The sequence below is a fragment of the Dendrobates tinctorius genome, unplaced genomic scaffold, assembly GCF_039654945.1.
Source record: "Dendrobates tinctorius isolate UK_male_01 unplaced genomic scaffold, ASM3965494v1 ptg000028l, whole genome shotgun sequence".
NCBI classification, from domain to species: domain Eukaryota; kingdom Metazoa; phylum Chordata; class Amphibia; order Anura; family Dendrobatidae; genus Dendrobates; species Dendrobates tinctorius.
The window spans coordinates 70,443,214-70,464,370 of NW_027361696.1; the positions used below are offsets into that span (position 1 = coordinate 70,443,214).

The window sequence follows — 21,157 nt, forward strand, 5'->3', positions numbered from 1 at the left end:
TAGGTGCCAAGTCTGGATTGAAATGTTATCACTTGTAAATGTCTGTGTATTAGAGCAGAGTTCTCTATATTTTATGTTTCCCTTTATTCCCTTGTTTCCCCCATCATTCGGTATTAATCTAAAAATTAATAAAAATATTTAAAAAGAAATAAAAGGCAAGCCAGAACTACCATGTCTGCCAGACATGAAGCCATAGCTTAAAGAGAGGCCTATGTTGCACTGTCAGCCACCTGATTATAGTGAATGAGGCCAGTTTACGGAAGGAAAAGAACTGGAGTAACTAGAAAGTGACCAGGAGCCATGGGGTATACCACAAAACATTCAGTCCATAACAGTATGACCCATTACTGGCAAAATAAATGAAAGCACACATCCCCAAAAATGACCAACATTAAAATGATTTTATTTTTGAGAGGCCGTAAAAAAGGAAATAAAATAAATGCAACTTTACATAAATTCAGGGATGATTTTGTTACATAAATATGTAAAACATACCCACCTACAAGACAAAAAAAAAATTTCCAATGGTGAAGTCCGAAACTGATGGTAAATAGCATTACTGTTTCGTAACTGCACATTTAATCACGGTTGTGGGGAATCCAAGTTGTATTCACAAGCGAGAAACAATGGCTGTGGCTTCTTGAATGTACACTACGAAGTCTGGCTACAGAAGAAAAAGTTCATTTAAGGATGGAGAGTTTGTCAGATTAGACAAGGTCACTCCATAGGAGGCTCCATCATATAGCCATTTTCTGTGGATAAATAGCCGTCTCCAGACTGCATGGACTCTTGGTCTAAGTACATATCTTGGCTGGTCTCCTCAGCTTGCTCCTGAATCATACCGTTATCTGGAATTCTCTCCTCCCTCTTCTCACTGCGGTCACCACGGTCTCTATCCCGTTTGTGATCTCGGTCCCTGTCCCTATCTCTGTCCCGCCTGCGATCCCTGTCCCGATCCCTTTCCTTATCTCTATCGCGGTCTCTATGACTGCGTCTCCTGTCTCGATCCCGGTCTCTATCTTTATCCCTGTCCTTTTCTCTATCCCTGTCTCGGTCACGATCCCTACTCTTCTCTTCTGGCTCCGGCTTGAACTCAATTCCATCCAAGCCTGTATCAACTGCCTGTAAGTCTTCAATAGTAACTTCAGCAGCTTCTTGGCTTTCTCCTTCAACACGCTCCTCTTTCTTTTCCCGGTCACGGTCTCTATCCCGTTTCCGGTCCCTACTACGGCTCCTACGTTTGCGATCTCGGTCCTTATCCTTGTCCTTATCCTTGTCCTTATCTTTGTCCTTATCTTTGTCTTTGTCCTTATCCCTACTCCTTTCCCTGCTACGTTTCCGTTCATCCTTTTCACGACTTCGGGACCTTCTCCGACGTTCCCTGGAACGACTTCTACGCCTCTCACGATCCTTATCGCGCTCCCGGCTCCTTTCTCGTCGGTCTCTTTCCCTTTCTCTGTCACGATCCCTGTTAAAAGCAGATGAACCTTAAAATCAATAGGTGCACATTGAGAAAATATATATTATATATTTGGAAATTACTAAAGGACAGAAGGGAATTATTTTCAATACTAAGCGTGTGCAGAGCATGAAAGGGATTTGATCATTTTTATCATCCTGGCCTACACTGAAAGGCATTTTCCACGACCCCCTTTTCAAATGTCCTAACAATCACTTTTATACTTTTTTTTTACCTGCACTGTCTAAGGCCTACGTTGCACCGTCAGCCAAAAACTGTGTGGTCCACATAACCGTTTGAGCCACTGCTTTTTACTCTACTTACTGGGCACTGAAACTGGACGGAATGACAAGAGGACGTCACTAATGGGGGCAAAGCAACTTTTTCATGATGGCTAGAAATCTGAGCATGCTTGCTCAGCTTGAGTGTTAGGACATATGAAAGCAGGTCATATAGTAGTGGAAAGTGCCTTTAAACTTTGTGCACTGGACGGTTTTGAGAAATATGATAAAAAAGGTTGATCTTAAAGTTTGGTTTTTTTTGTAGGCCACGACTAGTTTACAGTATTCGGCTGTACACTCGTGTCAAGTACTTATGGATATAATCCTTACCGCTCATCATATCTCGATGTATCATCTCTGCCAGAGTGCCGTATGTTAACATCTGCTCCCCCGCGTCTGGTGCCTCCGAGACCACCACCTAAAACAGTAAGCAAGTTAAGATTGCAGAACATTTAATAAAGGCTTCCTTTACTTTTGTTACAAATGAAATTAAAAATGGCACCTATCTTAAAATTATGGTGTGTAAAAATGAATATGAAAACAATGTCAACGGCTCCACTGCCTTCAGATGGGCCAGTAGAGAAGCCATTTTCAGATTCTTTGCACCATTGACTAGAACAGGTTCCAAGATTAACAGGGAAATTTGTTAAACAGCAAATCCGTAAATTGTGTCACGAGAAGTCTTAAGTGCTTTAGACTTTATACCTCCAAAAATGTATGTATTTTACATGATCCCATTTGTTTAAAAACTGCAGCTCCTTCAAGGGACCAGGCAGCGACTGACAACAATGTTCTTACCAAGTCTGCGTGGGCGCCAGCCTTTCACAGTACGTCCTCTCTCAACATCAACCAAAACACGCCTTCCATCAATTTTCTTTCCATCTGCATGCTTGTATGCCGCTGTAACACATTGTTTCCAGAAGGGGCAGAACAAAAGAAATTAGCCCAGGTGACCACCACATCTCCCCCTTTTCCCAGTACTCTAAAATTTACACAAGTAAAATAAAAACAGAATACTAAATGCAGGACATCAAGCGAGTTGCTCTTCCGCGCTGTTCGAGGAACGGATTAGAGCCGGTGGTGCAGAATCTGGTAATCATAGAATGTTCTCACCGTTTTCAGCAACTGTTTCCTGACATACCCATTTCAACACACAATACTTTGTACACTTGGACTGTTTTGATTAAAACCCCCAAGCTAAGGGGTTGAATTAAGTCAGGAAAAACCAGGTCTCCTTAATGAACACCACAGCTCGTGTCCACGTCACTGGGATGGCGTTGAGCTGCAAGGTATGTTAACCTAACCTCACACAACCCCTTTAAGCATTTTGAATATCATATTAAAACATTCCAATACTACGTGAATGAAATTTGAAAAACTACTTATGGAAAAACTGAACGGCGGACTTAAAGAGTGATCGTTGCTTTTAATTTTAGCTCACATATCAATGAGACACATGAAAACAAGTAACTTTGTAATGTATTTTATCAGAAACTTACTTCTTCCTCAGCCAGGATCTTTCATTTTCAAAATTCTCAATTCTTGTGAAAAATCTGTATTCAGAATAGGCAGATTTTTACGTTACTGCGATAAGATGACAGTGGTGCTCATAAGATTCTATGCAGAAAGAAGGAGGAGTAAGAGGCAGCTCCTCCCCTCTACATACCAGTTGAAGCTCATAAGATTCAATATAAATGGGGGAGTCGTCAGACGCACTCCTCCCTTCTAAATGACAGTTGATGCTCAATATCCTATGTGGGGGGAGAAGAGCTCCTTCCTCAATCTACATAGAATCTTATGAGCACCAACTGAGCTCTCTCAATTTAACATTTTGTCTTCACTGATACAAATTTTTACACAGGAATTGAGAATTTTGAGAATGAATGATTAGTCAGGACAAAGAAAAAAAAAAAAGCAGATTGCTATGATTAGATGAATTACAAAGTTGCTTATTTTGATATGAATTACTGATTAAGAAGATAAAAATTAAAACGTGGTTACTCTTTAAGCCATAAAACATGTCACCTTTACACTGCACAATTTTTTTTTCTACTCGCATGTTGCAACTACCCAAATAAACTGACATGTGATGTAGCAGAGGACTGATGTTTTTTGTCCGAAAGACAAATATGACAATGTAGCTCTAACCTTAGGGAAGAGTCACATGGCCATAACTCAGATGAGGATCGCAATGCTTGGACAGGCCGCAGGCTTCTCCTGACCCTGATGTCATTATTTCTATTCAGCTGTTATGCTCGGGTCAAGAGAGCCGAAGGCCAGTCCGTACATTGCTTTGCGGTCTTTGAGTTATACAGACATCTGATTCTTCCCTTATAGGAAAGAGTTTCATTAATCTGCAAAGTAGATACAGGGAATCATCTCTAAACTTCGGAGAAATTTTCTTTTTTTAATAGACTTCATAATATACCCCACAAGCTGAAAAGGAGAAAGCACATGTTATAAAATAGGTTTCCTATTCTCATGATAAAAATAACTTAAAATGTATGCCAACTTGTGTGCATTTTTTGTCCCATTTGGAAAGAAAAAAAAAAAAACCTCCAACAACTTCATGTGTAAGGCAGCTACAGGTTTACCTTCAATGCTTGCAGGTGTCTACAGAATTACACACACTGGTAAGTGCTACAATAATATACAGCAAGAAGCACTAGACAAGACCACTAAAGTAATAAAAAAAAGTTTACCTGATGAAACTACTTACAAAAACTTTTCAAATTACCGCCTCAAATTCAACGAATTTCATGACGATATCTTGGGAAATGAGGTTTGAATCTTGGAAGGTCCTTTTTATTTTATTTTTTTTTGCCGATCGGATGCATGTGGTCAAAGCTGAGAAAAGCTTACCTGTCTCAGCTGCTCTACTTATCTCCGGTATAATCATGATATAAAAGCTGGATCGGCACCCGACAGATAAAGGAGGGCTCCATTTAAGAGTCTCTGCTTCGAAAACTGGCAAAGAATCTGCCATCTCCTAGTATAAAAGTCAATAGAAATGTCCTTTTTGCGGATTGAACCGCCCTGTCAGATGAATTTTTGTTTGGCAGGAATGACCCATACATACCGGCCAAACTTACGAGCTTTCGGTTCAGGAGGCTAAACTAAAAATATTTGCACATGGATTGACAACACCGAAGTCTTCTTTCTTAGCGACAATTTATGAACCTCTACCAAGATTACCAAGCTTGGCAGATGGAAACCTCAGCGGCAGGATAGTCCTTTTCCCTGGGATATTGATCACCATTACCATACAGTAAAAACCTCAGCGCTGGTAAGCTGGTACATACTTTAAATGCAAGCTTAGATAGATCCCATGTCAACATTTGCAAGGACAGGTCTATACCAAAAACTTACAAAACTTTACGTTAGAGAATTGCATTGTGAGCAATTCCTTAAAAAAAAAAAAAAAAAAGAGGCCTTGCATTTGAGCTGTTCCCTTTAAAAGGGCCATATCAAATTCAGGTGGTTAGCTAGCAGTAGGCAAATCGATGAGACTGTCTTTTCAAAGGCAGACATGACTCAACGACTTACAGATTATTTTCTTTTCCATGCAAAGGAAAAATGTATGCATGCTCTCTTGAAAAGATAAGCCATTTGACGCCCCTACTTTCCAGTAGTATTAGGGAAATTGCCCATATTGCAACTCCCTAACATACAAGTTTATCAAAGTTGAACTTTCACGTTAAGCGGGTGTGGAAACCTAGTCAAAGGACCATAGTGGACACAGACCGCTGCTAAGAACAAGTTGGATAAAAGAGGGGGAAAAATGTGAATAAGGGTGGAAGGGAAGGTTGGGGGAAGGGCTGCATCGGTATTAATTGCATCCATGGTCAAGGATGGGATAGAGGCCCAAGGAAGTTACAAACAAGAGTACCAGGAACCTTATTCAGGTTGTCGTGATTGTAACATCAGAATGAGAGGAGACAGTGCCTTACCACTGACCACAAACCTACTTCCCGCACCTACCCCTCTCCATCCAAGCAGTCTTCAAGCTTCATCCTTTTAAAAAAAAAAGTGAAGATTTACCATTGCTGGTGGGCTGCCGATTCGTTATTGCCTCTATTTGATTGAAGCATCATGCGCCAACGAGAAGCCGAAAGGATGACTCCACGCTGTTGTTGTGGCTTACCTGGGCCCTAGGCCTCACTTTACTCAGACTAACCTTACCTAGGCATGCATTAATGCAACAAAAAAAAAAAAAAAAAAAAAACTTCTCGCTCTACGTCTAAAACCCTACAGTAATGGGCACGGAGGACTTGTGATGCAAATAGCAACACTGCATCCCACAAGACAGACTGACAGGGCTGCACAGTTACACGACTGTCGCCAAAAAGACAATGGAAACAGTGTGAACATGAACTAAAACCCGGGACTGCAGAGCTACCCTAACCCAGGCCGTAACCTCATCCAGAAAATCTACTTTCTATTCCAAAAATATAGGACAACTTTTTTATTTAACATTTAAATGCATGTGTTTTGGGCTAAAAAAAAAAATAAAAAAAAAATCATTTTTCATTTCACTAGATCCTTGCTGAATGCAAAACGAGAATCAGTCAGCGAGTGCTTAATTTTTGCGTGTCCTCTTTAAGCTGAATTTTTTTTCCCTTCAACTAGGTTTCATTACAAATATACCATATTTTTCAGATTATAAGACGCACTTTTTTCCCCAAAATTTTTTTTGGGGAAACGAGGGTGCGTCTTACAATGCGGATATACCTTACTGTCCGCTGGGATGAGGGGGGTGTTTGATTGTGTGGCGCGCCACTGCGGGGGCTCTGCCAACATCTTGTGAAAGCCCAGAGCCCCCCGCAGTTACATGGTCTCTGGCTTGGACTCTGGGAAAATGGCTGCCGGCCGGGGGCGGCGCATGTGCCGCCCCTGGCCGGCAGCCATTTTCCCAGAGTTCAGTCCACTGCATAGGAAACCATGTAACTGCGGGGGATCTGGGCTTTCACAAGCTGTCGGCATAGCTCACGCAGCTGCGCACCGCACATCCGAACACCCCCTCATCCCAGCCTGCGGCCTGCACAGCAACGCTCCGCTCTTGCCTCCTCCAGCGGTGACCCTGGGACCCCGCTTCACCAGAGCCACCACCCCCGGTAAGCAATAAGACTCATGGATTATAACAAGCACCACCATTATTTTATTTTATTTTTTAAATTGGGGTGCGTCTTATAATCCGCAAAATACAGTATTTTTTTTAGCCCAAAAACATTTTTCCAAAGTCCCCTTTAAATGCTCCGTTCTGCAACTATAGCTGGATACAAGTAAGACATAAACGGACAGATGGCTACCAGAACTCAAGCTTGTGATAACCATTTCTCCTACGTCCTCATATGCACATGAATATATCAGGAAGCCATATGGCCAAGATCCCAAATATGTTCGTATTGCATATCTTTTCTATACAAGTGATCTCAGCATGTTCCACTGAATGCTACATGTCGGGAACATATTCTACCCCGGAAGCAATTTTTCTTGTGCTCCTAATGAGGGTTTTGTAGTGTTAAGTAACAGCACAGATTCACTTTTAGGCTACGTTCCCATGATGAGTTTTTTACACTACAAATTTTTGAAAGAATACAAGAAATTAACCTATTTTACTTAATGGGTGCAGAAAGTCTGCATCAAAACTTCTCCAAAAGTTCATTGTGGGAACATAGCCTTACTTAGAAAATCTTACCTTTCCAAGTAGTATTGTAGGTAAATATTGCAAAGCAGAAGTCTTAGCAGAAGATGAGGATTACCGGCCAAATCAATGGCCTGATTCATTGCAATCTAATTTTAGCTATAAAAAAAAAACTTTTAAAAGCTACTGTAAGCAAACTAAAGCTCTGTGCACATTACATTTTAAGCCCTACATTTAGAAAAGAAGCGAATAGGGCTCCCAACAGAGGTCCAAGAAAAATCTGTCCTTTTGGCACAACTTTTTAATCTATGTAGAAAAGTGTAACAAACTGCACTTTCCTACACAGAGGGCTAAGAAAAACAAGCAAAAAAAAATAAATACCCCCCTCCAGTGTGCGGTGTATTTAAACTATGGCTGCTGTGTGACACAGGAGGAATGTACATCCATACAATGGCATGACGCGAAGCCTTCTGTCATGAAATATTCATCGAGAATGTCTACCTCATCCAGAAGGCTTGATCGCCATGTGCACAGAGCCTTAGACAATTATGTGTCATGATAATAATGTAACTAATTGTAATTGCCATTAAAAAAAAAATAAAGCAGTGTAGAATATCTGTACGTGTTCCTCAACAGTTTATCCTTGATGTATGGAATTGTGTGCCAACATAAACACATTAGAAGTCCTTTCAGTAGCTTAACACTAGAACTACAGATTTCTAGCTTCTGCTCTGATCTCATGGTACTTGACCCAAAGATGAAATTTTAGGCAGATCACTTAGGTCTCCTATCCAGGGTTCTGAAAAAACTATGAAATTAATAATTATAAAAACAGATCGGATTCAATTTTTCTTTGCAGAAAGCGGTGAACCTGTCACTAGATTCAGAAGGAATCAAAACATTTTTAAGATAAGTCAGTAGGGGACTATAGTCTGAGATGTGACTAGTCCGGCATGTCAGCTGGCTATTTTCTCCAAGTTCTACATTTCCAGGTCTCTTGCTGTATATGCAGAGCGATGGCTGCACCGAAATAGTCCCATCTCTCCATGTGGTCCCTTTTCAAACTATGCTTTTGCCAAAACACCTTTGGGCAGGCTGAATCTAATGGCAGGTTTCCTCTAATTTTAGCACCCACACACAGTGATTAACAACTTTTCTTGCATAAAATAAGCTCATAATGCTGTCGCTTCATGTGTGTGAGTGAAGAAATGAGACCAAAAAGGGTCCTGGCGGCAGTTGAACAGTTTTTTATATAGAAAACCTGGAGGGTCAAGTAGGAGACCTGATGATGCTACTTTAAAAAGGGCAATTCCACCCAAAACAAAAAAGAAAAAAAGTTGGCAGTGAACAAAGTTAGTCTAAAACTAAAAAAATAAATAAAAAGATTCAGTGCACTAATACTGTATGAGCTGGCAATGTATCTACCTGCTTACTGTATAAAGGAATAATATCTGCCACGGCTAAAGATCATCATGGCTGAGCTAAGTTTTGGGTGGAGTTAGTCTGGACCAATGCCACTTGCACGGTCCACCGTACCTTGACTAGCTGACCTTCCCTGACACGCACTCCCTATTACGCACGGTGACAGTGATGGTGTTGTAAGTGACTTCTAGACTTATGTGTAATCTTGCTCGCCTGTGTCTCGTGTGTAAATGCTGCAAAGTCTTACCCATCATACAAACCCTTATACCAACCATACAATGAGATGTTGTAAAGGGGAGCATTAGCATCAGCTGCAAGCCAGCAGTGGCAATTGCCATCACAATGGTGGCTGCAGTGGCAATAAGAACACAAAATTAATACACCCCACTCACAATTGGACACTTTTTTATAGAAAACAGTTTACAGTACAAAGATGGGCAACAGATGGCTACTGTGGATCTTACATCTGTCATCAAGTGGAGTTGGGAAAGTACAGTGAACTCCAACTTGTCCTTTAGGATTCAATGCCATGGAGAGCAATGCTTAAAACTATGTGGATGTAGGGCCTAATTAGCCTAATCCATGGCATTAATAGCTACAGCAATGTTGCCCATCATAATGTCAATTTTGAGCAGGACCCGTATTACATTAATCCCGAGCATATTTTCTTTTTAGATTTGTATTACAGTTAACCCCACTATATATGACATTTGTATATTAGCGATCGCTCGGACGAGCGTATATTCTGTCAGTGTGCTCAGGCAGCACAATGACCCAATAGCCTGAGAGTAAATTTTCACAATTTTTTAACCGGAAGAAAAAAAAACCCATCACATACAACAGTCTGTTCTGCTTTACAAACCAGCCTGGTGTATGTATGTCAAAAGCTGGAGGCTCCTACACCCACCTGGCAAGCAAACCGAGCTAGTCTTGTCCACAAAATGATTAGCTCTTTGATGCCCCCCCCCCCAAAATCACAGACAAAATGAATGATTAAACTGAAATGTATAAACCTATGTGTAACCTGTAACTACATGGAGAATCATACCCAATAGAAGTATTAAAGAAAAACAAAAAAAAAAGTGGGGATCAGCCAATGAAAATGTCTTGCTTTGCCTGTTGAGTGCAGCGGTGGGATTAGTGGAAGTCGGGTACCCACATAATGCAATAACTTACCTTCTGGAAACAAACCCTTAAAGTTAAGGGTTTTTTTTTTTTTTTTTTTTTACACATTTAGACTGACAAACATATATAACAAGATAAATTATCAGAAAATACTCACAGTGCATGTCTCGTTCATGCTCATACTCTATAAAGGCATATCCACGGGGCTTTCCTGATCGCTTGTTATAAACCATGTGAATCTATAGGTTTGGAAACAAAACGGATGCAATATACTAGAAAAGCTACACTTCACCCAAAACTGAAACAAAAGTACAAAAAATAAACAAAACTCTACATTATTGAAGATCAAATGTGCACTCAAAAGGAAGTTTCACTCTCAATGCAAAGGTGGATGGAAAATATACAGAATAATAAGAGTATATGTGCACATAAAATCTTTTAGACACCAGTGTGCCCGCCATGTTTTCGAAGCTGAAAATACAGCAGAACACCGCCTGCAGTGTTTTCATGGACATAGCGGAGGCTTCTTTTCCGCACCAAAAAAGGTAGGCATCAGGTTTTGCTAAATTTTTGTGCCAAAACCTGATTCCTGTGCCAAAACCTGATTCCTGTGCCAAAACCTGAGTATAAGACTTTTTTCAACACTAAACTATCAGAATGCATAAGAGAAATCTAGCATGCCAAAACTGCAGGAAAAAATGCAAGAAAAACATGCTTTTCTGCCAAGAGATCAGGTTTTGCTGCAGGAAAACAAAAAACCTGAAAACACGCCTAACAGAAAATGTACACACAAGTCATTTTTACTTTTCTGTCCATATGTTCACTCTCTTTGCAGTTTAGCGTGCACAGATGTGGCGTGCACATACCCTAAAAGCTGAAGCAGCTCCAGAAAAATATTCACTCAAATTGGCATGCTTTGTGGATTTTTAAAAGAGCATGTCAAGTCTTTCTGTGGGATTTTCTTTTTACAGACGATTTATAAAAATGACAGGGAATGTACCTTAAAAATAAAAATGAAAGACTTTTCGGGAGTGGGTAAAGGATGATATTTCAGATGAACTAGAATATCAACAAAATACTAAAGCAATTGAGACAAGCAGCGATAAAAAAAAAAAAAAAAAAACATACCCGTTTGATAGGTCCGTATACTTCAAATTCTCTGCGAAGCTTAGATTCAGTTGTGTCATAGTTCTGAAAGATGATTAAAATAAAAAAATAAAATATGGACAATAACACATGATTACTTCAAAAACATCTCATCTAGTTAAAAACACAATTAAGAGAAAACTCCCGAAACAAAATTTCCCCCCATATCAGTAACAACCAGAGACAACATGGAAACTCACCACTCTGGCGACAAATAGCGTTTTGAAGGCATCTCCTTGAGCATTTGCATCGTTATGAGGATCCCCTAGTTGCGAAAGAAGAGAAATGCAAAGTTACAAAGTTTTTACATTGCGGATAAATATGGAGGTTTTACCCCAAAACAAAATGGCAGAAAATATCTGGATTAAAATATCGAGTTCAGACACTTACAAACTTTCAGCTCATTTTCCACTTCTTGTTGTCTTCTCTCAATTTTCTCTCTCCTCTGCGCAGGGGAAAATAGTTGGAAATATCTAGCAAGCCTTACATGTACAGATCGTTATGCTGCAAGTAACCTTATCATTTATTATAACGCTCAATGCCATTAGCTATTGCTATACTGTTGACATACCTACCATTACTACAGCTTTCCATAGTTTTACTACTCTGTCAAGAGCCCTTTAGAAGATATAGTGCAGCGGGGTTGGTGCAGTGTGACAGAGGCAGTGACCCGTGGAAGTTCAAAACAAACATGTCTTAATGTCCAGATCTTACAAAGTAAACTGCACAGGGTATCCTCTGGATCGCAGCCGGGAATCAAGACAGTCTATATCTGAGATCAGTTGTCGTGGGCAACTGCACCACCGTGCTATGCTGAGGGGTGCCAGGCCTTTTGACTTTGCGCTACTTCACACCAGCTTAGCTTTGCAGAGCCACCTGCTCTGGAAGTTTGCAAACGAAAACTGACACACCCATCCCTTTGCTGCAGGTTTTTTTTTTTTTTTTTTTTAATGGAATCTGTGAACATGGGCCACTTGTAAAACCCAGCCTGGAGGGAGCAAACTGCCCCACTACCATCCTGTAGTTCGTTCCAAAAATAAAAGCCCTCAACGGGTCTTCCTAAACATTGCCTTTGTCAAATAACTTGACCAGGTCCACACTTTTATTTTGCACTGCAGCCACAGTTATGCCTGTGACTGCAATACACTCCAGCAGGTTTAAGACTCCTCTGTGCGCATCCTGGGGGATCCTTACATAGCAACCCTCACATATAACACCTGTCACTGCCTCATAAAGTTTGTTGGTCTAAATAATCTTATCTTTGCAAGTGATGGATATCCTCAATCCATTGTAAAAAGTTATTGGAAAGACAATCAGATGTCAATGGTCTGTACTGACCACACATGAATCAGCCAATAAACACTACAGATGTATAGTAACATGAAAGCTGTACCTTTCTTTCCATCCGCTCATCACGAGTCTCTGCTCTTGTCGGTGGTGGAGCATCTCTGGGGTCCTATGTGGAGTGGAAGAGAAAAGCGTAAGGTCCCATTCACATGACCATTTTTTCAACGGTTAACATGGCTACCATCAGTGTGTCAAGATTGGTCCTACTCTGCCACCCAACTTAAACACTTTCATGTACGGAGACCCCTGATGTGAAGGGATTGAACACCGATGCCATGTGCTGCCACATGGACGTGTGAATTCAGCTCACCTCAAATTCTCTAATGTAAGGAGCTATTCCACAGTACGGCTGGTTGTGGTGCTTTTCGTGAGGTAGTTTCTCCAATGGTGGCAGATAAGGAACTGGATCTCTGGGAGCAAACAGAGCCAGCAAGTTGGGGGGCAAAAACTGCGTCATTTTGAACACCTGGAAAAAAAAAATTCAATGTGAAACAAGTAGCAAAGATAACAACTGTACTGTAGCTTTCTTCTAACTGCTTTGACTTAAAAAAAAAAAAATCAAAGTCATCAGCCTATTTTTCTCATACAAAAGAAAATCTGACATCTGAGTGAGCCCTAGCACAGGACGCTGCCAGGCATCATTTCTCCAATCCTGCTTGTCTAAACATTTCACGGTATGTGAACACGTGTTTTTGAGGTAGATCCACTCCGAAACCTGCCTGAAAAACACTAACTAAAACAAGAAAAAAAATATGCATTTTCACATAAAAATGCTCAAAAGATGCTCAAAAGACTGAACGTATGAACAGCTTCACATTGCCAAAGACAGGACGTGGTTAAAAAGTAGTGACCGGACCATTCTTCAGGTGTTTTCAGCTCTCAAGGCACTAATACTTCATATTATTGGCTCAAAAAACAAACCATGACCAAAAACTATGAAAACTGCACTCAGGAAACGACAAAAAAACTCAAGCGGAAAAGAAGAAAAAACGTTAAGCTTCTTGGCAAACTCAGCAGGTTTGCTTGCATGAACAAAACGTGTGCACATCCGATCCAAAGGACCCAGTTCACATAAGCATAAAAGGTTTTGACAGGGGGGGGAAAAAAAAGTCTACTTTTTGTGTGTGCATAGAATCTGCTGCGCTTCACAGTATAAGTAAACCAAATGCGATTTAATGGAAACTCGCACCCACCATACATTTACAGACGCTGTTAAATTGTGCATTTTTTGCATGCGTTCTTTTGCTTTTTCAGCGATCTTGAAAACGCAATAACATTTTAAGTGCAGAATCCAGATTTTCTACAATAAAATAAAAATTGCATCTTGAGTGCGCCAAAAAACACACAAAAATGACAATCCGTGGAGCCTTTACAATGTATTTTGGTGCAATCATCTATGCACACAAAAAAAAGCAGAAAAACCGCACTGTACGCTATATGGGAACATGGCTTAAAAATATTTACAGCGACCGTCAACATGGAGACAAACACCCCCCCCCCCCCCCCAAGATGAAGACTAAAAGCCCTTAAGGCCCCAGTCTCACATAGCGAGATCGCTAATGTGTCACCGATTTTGTTACGCAACAGCGATATCGCTACATGTGACACGCAGCAGCGACCAGCCCCCCTGCTGGATATCGCTGATCGTGCAGGAATGTCCTGGGCCATTTTTTCATCGTCGGCATCCCGCTGGCCAGCATGCATCACTGTGTTTGATCGCTGGATCGTTGCTGCGTTGCTGAAGAGATCTGTTTGGCAGCTTACTAGCGATCATTTAGTGACGCGCCAGCGATCCCTACCAGGTCGTATCATTATCGGGATCGCTGGTGCATCGCTAAGTGAAACGGGACCCTAAGTCTGATGTGGAATACTTTAGGGGAGAAGGCAGAAACTTTTTTGCAGTCAGATGACTTCCCAGATTCTTCTCTCGTGCTGTGGACAAAGGTCATCAATGGCAAACTTATTTGCTGCAGAAGAAATCTCAGAAGTCTCGGAGCTACATCACGTCTTGGACAAGGCAACTATTCAGCATGATTAGGCTATGTTGTCTCATGGGAGCAGTGTTAGTAATGCTTCTTAGGGCTATTTCAGACCCAAATTTGAAAGCCTTATATATACCCATGTGGCTGTCGTGCTGCAATCCGTCCGAGGATCGTTTTTTTGCGGTCTGTCTGACCTCTTCAATCACTAGAAATCTCAAAAAACCTCACACTGTACATCACTGATAAGACACCTGTGCACTGGGCTTGTGCAGTGCTCAATTCCTGGGCTAGTCCCGTCTCGGGGGGGCCAGAGAATCTTTTATTTAAACCGTAATGTGGACATAGGCGGACTTCAAAAGCCCCTCAAAGGGATTATCCAATACTTGAATACCTATTTTAGGATAAGATATGAATTTATATATTTAAAAAAAAAAAAAAAAAAAAAAAAAAACAACAACAAAAGGGTCCAACATCCCCCCCACTAATCAGGTGTTATCTCCGCCAGTAAGAAAACATCACAGCTCTGTGCACCATGTAGTAGTAGATGCCGGGTAGCGCAGATCAGCTCCTGTTCTGTACAGATGGTCTGCAGCAACAATGCTGATAGGACAAGTGTCAAAGATAAAGATTCAGGAAAAACTAGAGTTTCATAATATCTGAAACCCCCAGTGTCATTTTCTTACTTTGCATTGGAATAATCTTTAGGACTCTGCTCACACAATATTATTGCCATACGGACAAAATAACCCAAAAGCTGACAAGTTGTAGGTCAGCGGCCCTGAACCCTGTCCAACACACAGGATAAAGAGCCTTAAATTTACACTCTATAGGTTTCCTGTAATACCACTTTACCCCAGACACAACACCAGCTGACCCCCCCCCCCCCCCAACCAACCAGGTTAACTACAAGCTCTCACTTGGTTTTCTAACTCCAACAGAATCCCCCAAAGCTCCTACCAGGGTTAACCGCGGCAGAGCCCCCACACGTCCCAAGCTAGCTGCCACTCGATCTAACACGGACACCTGCCCTTCAGGCTAACTGATCGCTCTCTCCCCCAAGCTCCCAACATGGATATATCCGGCAGACCCCACTCCCCCTTCATGATCCCAACCGGTCTAACACGGATGTTACTCCAACCTCCCAACCTGGCTATATCTGACAGACCCCCCAGTCCGTCCGTCTGTGTCCCCCCCCCCAATGTAGCAGTTACCCTAGCTCCCCCCTCCCAAGCTCTCACCTGGTCTAGCATGGACGCACCCCCCCCCCCCCCCAAGCTCCCACCCGGACTAAAGGACCTGTCACACTAAGTGATATCGCTAGCAATATCGCTATAACGTCACTGGATTTTGTGACGTTATAGCGATATCGCTACATGTGATACTTACCTCCGACCGCACGAGAATGTCCAGGACTGTTTCTCGTCGTCAGCTTCCTGCTGTGGAGACGAGCGACGCGTGGACACGGGCGGGAGGACGTCTGACATGTAAGTAGCGACCCCCGACCCCTGCGATGTCGCTGGTGAGATCTGCCTTTTTGGCAGCTCACGAGCGACCACTTAGCGATGCACCAGCGATCCTGACCGCGTCATATCGCTGGTACATCGCTAAGTGTGACAGTAACACGGACGCACCCCCATCCGGGTTAACTGACTCGCACCCCTGGTATAACACAGCCGCCCCCCCCCTCGGTCTAACATGGATGCCACCCTCCCCACCAACCCCCCTGGCTGACGCGCGCCCCTGGTCTAACAGCCCCCCCAGGCTAACTCCGACGTGCACTCCCCCCGCCTTGCTCTATCATGGATGGCACCCTCAACCCCCCCCTCCCCCAACCTGGCTATATCCAACAAACCCCCCTGCGCCCACCTCAGCTAACATCCGCAGACCCCCAGCCTACTCCTGCCCGGGTGTGGAGTCTGCGGGCACAGGTCAGTGACGGCTCCGGGGTGCCTACAACTCTCAGCATGGTCTCCCAGCAAGCCGCCTCCTATTACACGTGTATGTGAGGAGTAACTAGGCCTCAGTCATGGCCGTACACCGCCGCCATACGCTCCCGCCCAGCACCGGCTACCGCGGCCTACGCTGCCACACACCGCGGAGTAAACCGGCCACCCTCTCACAGCCCCCGATTGCCCGCTCTTACCGAGGCGCCGTCCGCAGTGCCGCCGCTCCAGCCCCGCTATCCTCACCACTCTCCTCCCGTGTGACTGGCAGTACAACTAGGCCGCACGACGTGTGAATAGGCCACAAGGCGTCATGCGCGCGAATCCATCCGCCAAAAAAAACAGCGCCTAAAACTGAGCCACGCCTCCCCGGTCCTAAATTCGTAGTGCATAGCTTTGAGTGTTCCTCCGCTGTGGTGACGTAACCTAGAAGAGTTCGCACTCTGGTCAGTGTGTCTGTGTGTGTGACCGGAGGCGGAACGTTGCCTGCCGTTCTTCCCTGCCCGAGAAGTCGGCTGTTTCCATTTCTCCTCAGTAATTACTATATTATACACAACTACCCTGTATATAAATATTTCATTGGTGACAACCGGCATTGCCGTGCTCTTAGCCCGTCACTGGTTGTCAGACGCCCTTTTTCTTATTTTTGGAGTTCACTGTATGAGATAAACGTTATTTAATTTTATTTGTTTGACAATTAACAACCAGTAAGGCTGTGTGCACACACTGCGGATTTTGCTGCGGTTCCGCAGCGGTTTTGGCCGCTGCGGACCCGCAGCAGTTTCTGCTGCGGTGTACAGTACAATGATTCCCTATGGGAATCAAAAACCGCAGTGCAGACGGTGCGGAATTTTCCGCGCGGATTATCTGCGGTTTTCAATCCGCAGAAAGAATTGACATGTCAATTCTTTCTGCGGATTCTCCTGCGGTTTGCCATCTCCTCCATTGAGGAGATGAAAAACCGCAGGGCAAAACCGCAGAGCAATCCGCAGGTAAAACCGCAGGTCTTTTGACCTGCGGTTTCACCTGCGGATTGTACAAAATCCGCGCGGATGAATCCGCACCTTTTCCGCAGCGTGTGCACACAGCCTTAGTGCTGAGGCAGCTAATTCTGCCAAGAAAATCTGGGTAAACTTATTGACTCGACTATAAGCTGGGCATGCGTTGTCGCCTCATCCTGGTATGCATGGCTCCCCCGTCGCTGTCCTGGTATACATGGCTTCCCTGTTCCTTGTCCTTGTATGCATTGCTCCCCCGTCGCTGTCCCAGTACACATGGCTCCCCCCGTTCCTTGTCCTTGTATGCATGGCTCCCCCATCGCTGTCCCAATATACATGGCTCCCCAGTCCCTGTCATTGTATGCATGGCTCCTCTTTCGTCGCTGTCCCAGTATACATGGCTCCCCCGTCCCTGTCATAGTATGCATGACTCCCCCGTCGCTGTCCTGGTATACATGGCTCCCCTGTCATTGTATGCATGGCTCCCCCCGTCGCTGTCCCGGTATGCATGGCTCCCCCGTTGCTGTCATTATATGCCTGGCTCCCCTGTCTCTGTCATTGTATGCATGGCTCCCTCCGTCCCATTGTATGCATGGCTCCCCCGTCGCTGTCCCGGTATACATGGCTCCTCCGTCGCTGTCATTGTATGCATGGCTCCCCTGTCCCTGTCATTGTATGCATGGCTTCCCGGTCACTGCCCTGGTATACAGTCTGTAGCATGTATCATATAAGTGTGTATCATGCAAGTGTGAAGCTTCAGAATTAATCCAGAATTGAACCAGAAGGGAGCTGAAGGTAACTGGATACAGTCACTGTAAACAATGTTTCTGTTTGTTTTCACTCTGACCTCTATAATCCTTCACTTTCTGCTAACCCCCCTAATCCCTACACCTAGTAAGTGTTAGTTCTGTGGCCACTTTCTGTGCGCGCTTTAGCCGGGCTCTGTGAGCTAAACAGGCCCCGGCATTTATGTTCAGCGGTAGTGCGGCTCTGTGAGTTAACAGAGTTTGCTCCTGTTCACACGGGGTGACATAACCCACATGTGACCTTTCCACACCGCTTCATACTTCGCCATTACCTAGCAGCAGTATACCACCTCTGCACGGTGGACCCCGGGCTGTGAACGCACCTAACATTATCCTAGCGTCAGGGTCTGGCTATTAATGGCGGATGAACAGCAACTGCTGCAGTACATCCGGCAGCTGCAGGGCAGGTTGGCGAATCTCGAGCGTTCAGCCTCAGCTGCGGATGTTACTGCAGTCGCTGTTCAGGCAGCCACAGAGGCTGTCTCCCGTGTGACCACTGCCATCCCTGCCCCGACTTTGTCCAGCCTCCCGCTGCCCGAGAAGTTTTCAGGTGATAGCGCCTCTTGTAGGGGTTTCGTGAGCCAGTGCTCGATACAGCTGGAGCTGCTGGCAGCACGATTCCCCTCCGAGCGGGCCAAAGTGGGATTTATTATTTCCCTCTTGTTAGGCAGGGCTTTGGAGTGGGCTACACCACTGTGGGAGCGTGGTGATCATGTGGTGCAGAGTGCCTCACGGTTCTTGGACACTCTGAAGCATGTCTTCCTGGGACCGCGAGTCACCCATGACACCGCGCTCCGGCTGCTGGCATTGTCACAGGGCTCGTCCATGGTCAGCCACTTTGCCATCCAGTTCCGGACGCTGACCTCGGAGTTAGAGTGGCCAGATAAGGTCCTCATTCCGGCATTCTGGAGAGGTTTGACTGGCCATGTGAAGGACGCTCTGGCCACCAGGGAGATTCCTGCTACACTGGAGGAGCTTATCACCGTCTCCACCCGTATAGACCTTCGCTTTGCCGAGCGAAGGTTGGAGCGGTCCCAGTGTAGGCAGAGGTTTAGGTTGGCATCCAGTTTTGCTAAACCTCTGGAATCTCCCGGTCGGGCGTCCGAGCGTCAGGGGGCTTCCCGCGAAGGATCCAGGCCCCGGCCCGCTTGAGCCCCTGTGATCTGTCATGGTTGCCGGCAGTCTAGTCACTTTGCCAACCAGTGCCCACAGCGGCTGGGAAGACGCTCGCCCCTGGTGGCCGTAGGAGGCGGCTCACTAGAATCCGCGGCATTTTCCTCCAAGTTGTCCTTTAAGGGGACACTTGGGTTTGGTTCTTCCACTCTGGCGGTGGAGGTTTGCGTGGATTCCGGAGCGGAGGGCAATTTTATGTCATCTGCCTTCGCTCAACGGCACGCGATACCACTGCTTATGATGTCCAAGCTAGTCACCGTCAGAGTAGTGAATGGCGCGACTCTGCCCTCACAGATTACCCACCAAACCGCTCCACTATCACTCTCGGTGTCTCCATCTCATTAGGAGACGATATCCCTTCTCGTCATGCCCGAGGGTATCGACCAGATCCTTCTAGGGGTCCCCTGGTTGAGGTATCACTCTCCCCATATAGAGTGGTCCTCGGAGAGAATTCTTGGTTGGAGTAAGTCATGTGAGGGTAGATGTCTGAGGGAAGGCATCAAGGTTGCCTCCACCGAGGTCCCCGCAGATCTTTCCTCGCTTTCCAAATACTATCGACAGTATGCGGACGTGTTCTCCAAAAAGGCGGCGGAGACCCTTCCACCGCATCGCCCCTATGACTGTCCTATTGACCTCTTGCCTGGTGCTGAGCCTCCCCGGGGTCGAGTCTATCCCCTATCTCTCCCAGATACAGAGGCCATGTCTCAATACATCAAGGAGAATCTGGCAAGAGGATTCATTAGGAAGTCAGTGTCACCAGCGGGGGCGGGATTCTTCTTCGTCCAGAAGAAGAGTGGGGAACTACGTCCTTGCATCGATTACAGGGGTCTTAATGCCATCACCATTAAGAATAAGTATCCTCTACCCCTGATAGCTGTTTGATAGGCTACGGGTGTCATGCCCTCAGCCGCAGGCACGGTCTCTGCTGCGCAGGGAGACCGGCGCCTATCTCGCAGCTCCACTGCTACTACTCACCCTGACCGTGGCTCCAGACAATCAGCAGCTCCTTTCTCTGCTAAGAACTTGCATCCTCTTGGCAGGTCTCCTGGTTATGCTCTTAGGAGGCGCTCCCCGCTTCCTGCACATACTTAAAACAGCAGGGCACCTGTTGTCTATTAGGGCTGTCTGTGCTGTGATGCTCTGTGCATAAAAGGCATCCTCCCTCAAGAGGGAGTTGCCTGAACAATGTGTTCATTCTGTGGGATCGCTGCCTCCCACTCAGACCACACTCTGCTTTGCTCTGCATTCTGAATGCCATTGCAATATTCTAATATCTCTGTCTCCTCAGAATCCTCTGCTGGCAGTTCCCGCTCCTGGATCCCTCTGGACACTCCGGTTCCTACCCCAGACTGACCAAGGCTTTCCTCTTGGAATCATCCAGTGACCATCGCAGGCTAGATCAGCCTTTCTGTGATTACTCAGACCTTCCAGGTCTCTCACCACCTCCTCTATATGGTCTGTATGGGTCGTCCCTCTGGTCCGGGCATCGCGGCATTAAGGTCATCTGGTGTTGCGACGGGGGAGCTCCTGTATAGGGGTACACCTTGCCCGGTGCTCCATTACGTGGTTCTGTGTCGTGGTCCAGAGGGTTCTTCCCTCAGGCACCTTGTCCATTTCTTTGCTTTATTTAATAAACATCTTTAGTTTATTTGATGCTCTTCTCCTGTCTCTTGTGTATCGGGTATACAGCTACCACTGCACCATCAGTGGTCTAGTGGGTCCACTATACATCTTCACGCCCTGTGGGTTGTAACAGTTTGTTCAGGCCATGAACTCCTCTGATACCCGATACTCAGCCCAGGGTGAGCTGGCTGTGCTTCGACAGAGTCAG

At 44.9% G+C, this 21,157-nt stretch overlaps 1 protein-coding gene and 1 long non-coding RNA gene across 2 annotated transcripts in view; one reads left to right on the forward strand and one right to left on the reverse strand.

Moving 5' to 3' along the window:
* LOC141085530 (uncharacterized) overlaps positions 1 to 2,360 on the forward strand; it is a 68,836-nt gene extending 66,476 nt beyond the window's left edge. Inside the window, exon 2 of the long non-coding RNA XR_012231325.1 lies at positions 2,006 to 2,360. This is a non-coding gene — a long non-coding RNA (uncharacterized lncRNA). The remainder of the gene's footprint in view (positions 1 to 2,005) is intronic.
* Positions 383 to 16,704, reverse strand: SNRNP70 (small nuclear ribonucleoprotein U1 subunit 70). Its single transcript, XM_073570954.1, has 10 exons — positions 16,550 to 16,704; positions 12,735 to 12,890; positions 12,471 to 12,533; positions 11,468 to 11,522; positions 11,278 to 11,342; positions 11,060 to 11,122; positions 10,089 to 10,170; positions 2,539 to 2,640; positions 2,071 to 2,158; positions 383 to 1,468 (listed from the first exon to the last, which is right to left on the reverse strand). The coding sequence occupies exons 2-10, from the start codon at positions 12,879 to 12,881 to the stop codon at positions 718 to 720; spliced, it is 1,416 nt and encodes a 471-aa protein (XP_073427055.1). The 5' UTR covers positions 12,882 to 12,890; positions 16,550 to 16,704; the 3' UTR covers positions 383 to 717.
* Positions 16,705 to 21,157: the final 4,453 nt, after the last annotated feature.

Coding starts and splice junctions, on each gene's coding strand:
- SNRNP70 (XM_073570954.1), bottom strand. CDS start 12,881: ATGACGCAGTTTTTGCCCCCCAACTTGCTGGCTCTGTTTGCTCCCAGA. Junction 11,123..11,277: donor CGCTATTTGTCGCCAGAGTG/GTGAGTTTCCAT, acceptor ATCATCTTTCAG/AACTATGACACAACTGAATC. Junction 2,159..2,538: donor CTGGCGCCCACGCAGACTTG/GTAAGAACATTG, acceptor TTACTGTTTTAG/GTGGTGGTCTCGGAGGCACC.